The sequence below is a fragment of the Vigna radiata genome, chromosome 11 (genome assembly GCF_000741045.1).
Source record: "Vigna radiata var. radiata cultivar VC1973A chromosome 11, Vradiata_ver6, whole genome shotgun sequence".
NCBI lineage: Eukaryota > Viridiplantae > Streptophyta > Magnoliopsida > Fabales > Fabaceae > Vigna > Vigna radiata.
This window is the reverse complement of record NC_028361.1, coordinates 13,707,921-13,715,617: the sequence shown is the minus strand read 5'-3', so window position 1 is coordinate 13,715,617 and position 7,697 is coordinate 13,707,921. Positions and strand designations below refer to the sequence as shown.

Genomic DNA, 7,697 nt, shown 5'->3' with positions numbered 1-7,697 from the left:
TATCATAATCTAAGCCAAATAAAAATAAACAACCGCTCAGCGCCTAATTAAACTGCTCAACGGTCCCCCAGGCGAAAAATAGTGAAAAACAGGCAAAACTGGCATCGCTCAGCGCCAAAAACTGCCACTCAACGGTTTGGTCAACCGCTCAGCGCTCTGGTCAACATTCTGGTCAACTGGTTGACTTCTTTGGTTGACTGGTTCACTTTTATGGTTGACTGATTGACTTTTCTGGATTCTGGTTTACTTTTCTGCATTCTATTTGACTTTTCTGCACTGCAACCCCTTGATACTTCAACCCTTCTTTCAAATCATTCCAAAAACCTACAAAATCAAGGGAAACTAAACAGAAAACCAAATTTGACTCTCTTATTCTCTAACTTAAGAAAATTGCATGATTTCAAGCTGATTTCAAACTAATTCTAAGGCATAAAGGGTGTGATTTAATATCAAAGTTAAGTATGAAAATAACGGTTTTTCAACCGTTATCAGTGGTCATCCTTTGTGAAGACTCAAAGGAGTAAGTTCATTTCTTATGGTTTCAAGAGAGGTGGTTTTCTAAACTCTTACAAATTAATTTTCTGCGTGACTATTATTTGTAATTGTTTTGTGATTAGTGAAAAGGTTTATCTTGTTTTTGAGATAAGCGACTGGACGTAGGATCTTTGTGATCTGAACCAGGATAAAATCATTTGTGCAATTTTTCTCTCTTCCTTACTTTGAATATTTTAGTTTAATTATCTGCTTAGTAAGTAAAATTGAAAAAAAAAATTAAAAGACACGAAAAAAAATATAATCAATTCACTCCCTCTTGGTTTATTATTTCACGCTAACAATTCCGTTACAGTAGTTCTGACAAACATTTGTCTAGAATAATGAAAGTAAATGGTATTATAAGTCCATTAAATTGAGATAAATAACATATTTTTTAAGATAACAAAATAGTTATTTTTACAAAATCATTTCAAGTAAAAAATTTAAACAAGTGAGTCAATAACAATTTTTCACGGGCTATGAAAAACAATTTTGTTTTTTTTTTTTATTTCTACTAGTATTTGAAGATTTTTCTTCATGTCAATCTAATTCAATCAAAAGATAAATAAAATTCGACAAAGAATAATTTATGCCAATAACCATTAAATTTTTTAGTTGTTGAAGACATTATATTGACTTTCACAATTTCTTCATTTATAACTATTAGTTAGAATATATTCTTATTAAACACGACAATATATTTGACGCCCTAAAAAATCTCAAAAACCAAAAATTTTGTAATTAACAAATACTCTAAGAAAGGACAAAAATTTATAAAAAGAGTCACATTTAATGCATTTAAAACAACAAAATAAGTGTAAACCTTTTTATTATTAGATTAATGTCATCACTTATGGTTGGGAACGTTGAATCTCAACATTAATAACTGCTTTTTTTTATATCAAATATTTAATTATTATTACTACAGTACTCATGAAGATAGGGACGCATTCCTTTAAAATCTTCCCAGTTGCCCCACTTGTGTTTTTTTTTTTTTATTCCTAGGAGTCTCCTTTTAGGATTATTTCCTTATTTATTTTTTATTTAATTTATTTTCAGATATTTATACGTTGTCTTCATCTCAATAACCACCTTCTATCTTTCTTCACTTCACTCCATTTTCCTCCTCAAGAAGACAAAAAGGTACACACTACAAAAACAAAAACAAAAAATATGTACTTGTTTTTCCTAGTACTAACTTTTGCTACTGTGCGACACCCTTGTCCCTGTATCCTCTAGGGTTTTCTCTATTGTTTTTTTTGTCATTTTCATTCATGTGTCTGCCATTTTGTTTTCTTTTGTGTGTTTTGGTTTCCTCATGCATTTTCTTACTGCTTTTCAGAAGTGTAACAAATTTATGGGTGTTGAAGTAGACTAACTGATACTAAAATCCACTGTGGCGAGGTTACAAATTGTGGCATGGTTGTTCAGAAAATGTCACACGAAAGTGTTAGCAGCATAAATGTGGATGGTTGGTGATGCTGCCTTCATTCAATTTTCTCGTGCTTTGTGCACTTTCCAATGTCAATGTTGGAATAATTTGATAGTTGTATCTGTTTTGCTTTGCTTAAATAGATTATCTACAGTTTGTTATGTTTGTAGTTAAGAGTGTGGGTTTTGATGTGTAGCTACCAGAACTCGCTTAACTCAAATTCGGAAGCAAGCTAGATGTAAGTACCTTTTATTGGATGAGAGGAGGGTTGGCGACAGCCGCTGCAGACATTCACAAGGAAAAATAATCCGCCTGAATCAAATCAAGCATCAAGCTCGGTGTAAAAGTGAGAATGATTTGTCACAGAAAAGAACTATATCTGAGCCTGAAAATGAGCAATCAAAAGGTAGAATACTTCGATTGAACCAGATAAAACGTCGAGCTCGGTCCAAAGACAATGCAACAGTGATAGATGGGACTGAGAAGCGTATGGATCAGGCTTTGCCTTGCAACAGCTTTAGAGGTGAATAATGAGGAAACTAATAGTGTGACGAGAGGGACAATTCTTGAACTTTTCACAATTTGATTTTGAAAATGTTAAGTACTTATATTATTAGTATTAGGATTTCAAGTGTGTGTTTGTGTCCAAGAAATGAGCAAGATGATTAGTATATATGAAAGAAGACCACAAACCTAATGCATTAATATTTTGGATTGAAGGTGGTTTCTTAGTTTCTTATATGTAATGCTCGTGACTCATTGGTGCTGAATTATTCCAAATATCCCCTGTGAGTGATTGAAGAATCCTGAATTTGAGGCTTGAGGGGAAGTACCAATGTGGAAGAAACTCACGTTTGAAAGGGATTATTAGGATACCAAATGTGAGTTTTTATTTTTTTTTAAAAGCTTGGTTTCTATGCAATAAGCATGAGAAAACTAGTTGAAGAACTTATTTGTACATCGAGTCAAATTAACTGAGTTAGAGCCGTGAGTAACCATGTTTGCCTTTACATTGTTTGTATAGGAACCTAGGATTAACTGATTGCTATCATTGTTACAGATAAAGAAAATGTGATTGCATTTGCAGGGCAAGCTGTGAAGAAAAGTATCTGTCAAGAGGGTAAGAGTATTCCTTCCATAAATATCATTAATATATAGCAGGACAATGAATCCTTGACTTTGTTTGTTCTATCACGGTTACTGATGGAAGGAACATTGGTTGATGCTTCATACTATGTAGTATTATAGGCTATTTATAGTTCTCTTCAGTCATGTAACTCCTCAATTTCACACGGTGAAATTTTACTGCATAAGTCAGCATCAAACTATAATGTGCACTTATTAGTCTTTAGTTTCTTTTAATGAGCTTTATTTTGAAGATGGTAAATAGGTTGAAGCAGCATCTGGAAAATGTCAAGACAACAACCAGCCTGATGCTGACTTGATTGTTATGTTACTGTAATGATATATCATTATCTTTCAAAATAGTAATTGATATTGATTTTCATTCTATCTGGATTTATCTTCCAGATTCCAGTCCTTCTGTTCAAGGTGTTCCTGCACATAACTTATACAGAGGAGCCTGTCAACTGTCTGATGGTACGTTTCATATAGATTCTGTATAGTGTACATGTAAACAAAATTATAAATTTGGTTTCAAACGAACTTCATCATAAAAAAATTATGTTAAGAATTGGATGAGCTATGCTCTTCTTTCCTAATGTATAAAGAGTAAGCTGCAATCAATTGCATTTGTAACTGTTATATATGTACTAAGATTGACACTTTCTTGGGTATTTAGCATTGGCAGTTTTGGTTGGACTACAATCAATAAATAATCTTTCATCCATTTGGTGCAGTATGGTGGGATGTTGAAAATCTTAAGGAACTTCAACGTACTGCAAGGAGATTAAGGATATTCAAGACTAAGAAGCTAAGACAACAATTAAGGACCGAGTGTAAACGAAATCTTTCCAATGCATGTTTGCATGCGATAACAGGTATGACCGAAGCTCAATAGTTAATGAAATGTAATCATTTGCTTTCATGTTCACACAAACCACCTGAAACTGGTGGATTTATTATGGTGGGAAAATTGCAAGGTATGGGACTTGAGTCCAACATTGTAATATAGGATTCTTATGTCATGTTTATAAGGCCTTGGGCTCTACCATTAGAACGGATATCCTTTGTGGTGTGGCTTTCCTAGGGTTCTTTCTAAAGTTTCTTATCAAGTGGCACGGATGATGATAGTGCTACATAGTTTGCCACCATATCCTCTTTCCTTAAGTACCATAATTTTATATTGATCCATTGTGTCACCAAAAGTTTGTCTCACTTGTTGAACCACCAAAGAAAAAACACTATTAAAGATGTCAATGCATCCATCAGCATGATTTGTGAGTTTATAATAGAATAACTATCATTCACTCCTCTGAGAAACTTGATAACCTAATCTTGAGTTTTATAATTAGTAATAGTGACAAAATCTGTTTGTTATTTATATTCCCTCTCTCTCTCTTCTAACAAACTAACCATCTCTCCTCTAACAGATTTCCCCTCTTCCCGCCACTAACTTTCTCCCCTTTTATTCCTCCTCACATCCACTTTTAATTGCCTAACAACAGGTGGAATAATAGATCTAACAAACATCAAATTTAATTTCGTTACAATAGGCTCTAACCCGTGGTTCTAATACCATGTTAAGAAGGCATATATATCTTGAGTGTAAGACTAGACATTAATTGGTGGTCCAATAACAAGTGAAACAATAAACTTAAACAACAAATTTCATTATAATAGAATCTAATCTGTGACTCTAATACCCTGTTAAGAAGACATATACATCTCAAGTGTGATATTAGATATTAATGGATGGTTCAATAGTGAGGGGAATAATAGACCCAATAAACAACCAATTTTGTTAGGATAAACTCTAACTCATGACTTTGATAACATGTGAAGAAATAGATTTTAAATCTAACTTAATTATATAAAATTGGTTTATAAGGTGAGGTTTGTATTTACTTACATACTGTGACTTAATTGATCTTATCTTTAGTCAATGTAAAACTTCCAACAAATATTAAACAAAAAATCCTACATCAGCTGAGACAAAACCTTCGAAAGAGTTTTTTAGGTATCACTAGAGAAGGACAACACTTGAACAATTTTGAGATTGTTTGTTCTGTGATGGTTGGACTCGAGATTGTGATATATTTAATTTCACATCATGGAAGAGAACCAATTGATTGTCCATATTGGTGCTCAGATGCAACGCAAGTAATAGTCTTCTTGCCTTTCTGGCAAATCACACATGATTTTTTATTTTCAGATTAATATGTGCATCAATATAGTTTTATCTCAGAAGTTACAAATTATTCATTCGAGTATCAAATCCATACGTATCTAACAACTTAATGTATCAGCAGCAAACTCAGAAGCACCAAAGGAATTCATACCTATGAAAAGATTACGCTTAACTGAGTTGAGACGTGAAGCTCGTTTAGGGAATCACTTTCCTGCTTTGCAAGGACTGCCAAGAAACTAGAGGTATATTTACTCCTTCTGACTGGATGAAAAGTCAGTAATTTAATCTCATGACAGGAAAACATTCTTGAAGTTCAGTTTTGTTTTTGAAAAAATGGGTCCATGAGTGGTTTATATCTAATTGTTGACCATTACATAGCTATAGAAAGTATTTGCAATCATATGCATGAGGCTGGTTTTCGTATTGATATTTTGTATTTTTTTGTTCTCCATGCCTAAAATTCACTCCTTGATATATGTGTCTGTAAACAAAAATCTATGTTGATATCCCCTTGTATAGATTAGTTGTAATACTCTTTGACTATGCATGAACATCATCAGTTTGAATGTAGGTGTTGTTGATGTTGGATGAGGTATTGCAAGCTTTGATGGGGAGACCAGCATTCTGTTTTTTTGTTTGCTTGTACAGATATGACTTGGTAGTAAGCATTTTAGAGGGCTATAAAATGTATACAAGAACGAATCCTTACATGGCTAATATGACTTGTTCTTTATGTATGAACATCCTATGACAAACTTTTGATTGGCTCTATTTGGCAGAAAGAAAACCCTGATTAGTTCGTATGAATGTTAAAGAAATATAGCTATTTTTGTCACAATCTTCAAAGAGAAAACCCTATATTGCAAACCATAGCCTATTACAATTCCTCCTATGACAATGGTAAGGCTAGTGTCTACTTGCCCTTTAACACTGTTTATTCATGAAAAAATACTTCTACTTTTATTTTTTATATTTGTAGCTACCTATAAATATTTTTATGTATACTTCTTTTTTTAATTTTAAATAAAATTATTTACAAATATAAACTTAGATAAATAAATTGTACTAAAATATAAATTTAAAAAATAACTCCAATTTCATAAATTTAAATATAGATATTAAAAATAAACGAAACAAATTTTTAAACAACTTTTTTTGTGATTAATACTTTTTAACTAATTTTGTATAAAATTTACTTATAATTATTAATCCTATTTGCATTTCCATTTTATTAGCAACTACAACCGGAAGAGACTAATTTTTTTTGTTATTCCTATACCAGTATAAACATAACAATTTTGGAGAGCAAATAAGTATATGACAATTTAAGTGTATAAACATAGTTATGGTATATGATCATTATACGTCATAGTACCTTTGGCATGGACATTCCTGCAAAGCTTTTGCAACTTGAAGATAGAAAACTAGGGATTTGGAAAAACTTTATAACCGAAAAGGAAAACAATGATAGAAAATTTGGAGAAAAAAAAAATATGAAAGAGTGTTTTTATTGGGATTTCTAACCCAAAATCCAAAACAACCCCGATTTAATATCAGAGCGAGTAAAATTTCATTTTTTTTTAACTTAGTAGAGTAATTTAGGTACTAAAATTAATACATTGATTTAACATTTGTGAAAAATTGTGTTACTCGCTTAAGTGGATTTGAGGGAGAGTAATTGAGTGGATTTGGAAGGATTTGAAGACAATTTCTTTTTGTTATTTATTTGAAGGCATAATACTGCTTTTGGTCCCTAGTTAGGAAGGGTCTGTTCAATATGGTCCTACCTAAAGAACTTATTAACGTCGTAACCAGTACCGTTAGAAAATTGACGTCGTAACCAAAAAGGAGTCAATTGAACAGTTTTTTCAATTGTTACTAAAGAAAGGTAGGATCATATTGAACAAAATCTCCCAAATTAGGGACCAAAAGCGGTATTAAGCCTTATTTGAATGAATTTGGAGGTAATCGAGAGTAGATTTGGAAGTAATTTTTTTTAATCTGAATTACTTTCAAATCTACTCTCTATTACCTCTAAATTCACTCAAATAAATAACAAAAAAAAATTGTCTTCAAATCCTCTCAAATTCACTCAATTATTCTTCCTTAAATCCACTCAAGCGAACAAGGCCTTAATGATACATTGTTTCTGTAAATTTTACTCTTTTAAAGCTTATTTAGTATTTCTATTTACTAGTTGTACAGGAATACTAGAACAGATTTCATACGTACAAAGCCATTCTATTAAATTTTTAGAGCAATTAGTATTTATGTCTCTTCATTCTTTCTATTTTAATTTATTGACCATAAATGTTCCATATTTAGNTAAAAATAATGAAAAATCATTTTTATATCTTAATCATCCTTACAAATATTAATAATCAACCTATAAACTTCTTAAATATTTAATAGTTATTCATT

The 7,697-nt window shown here is 31.7% G+C and overlaps 1 protein-coding gene across 7 annotated transcripts; it reads left to right on the top strand.

Moving 5' to 3' along the window:
* Positions 1-1,535: 1,535 nt before the first annotated feature.
* On the top strand, positions 1,536-6,132 carry LOC111240595. 7 transcript variants are annotated; one of them, XM_022775971.1, is made up of 8 exons: positions 1,536-1,677; positions 1,877-2,005; positions 2,163-2,489; positions 3,027-3,086; positions 3,497-3,565; positions 3,826-3,966; positions 5,395-5,518; positions 5,837-6,132. In XM_022775971.1, exons 2-7 carry the CDS (start codon positions 1,954-1,956, stop codon positions 5,514-5,516), a joined length of 771 nt encoding a protein of 256 aa, XP_022631692.1. In that variant the 5' UTR covers positions 1,536-1,677; positions 1,877-1,953; the 3' UTR covers positions 5,517-5,518; positions 5,837-6,132. The 7 variants fall into 7 exon arrangements, with proteins under 7 accessions (XP_022631692.1, XP_022631696.1, XP_022631695.1 ...); XM_022775974.1 differs by having other exon boundaries at positions 1,538-1,677; positions 3,054-3,086; positions 5,848-6,131; XM_022775968.1 differs by having other exon boundaries at positions 1,542-1,677; positions 5,848-6,130.
* Positions 6,133-7,697: the final 1,565 nt, after the last annotated feature.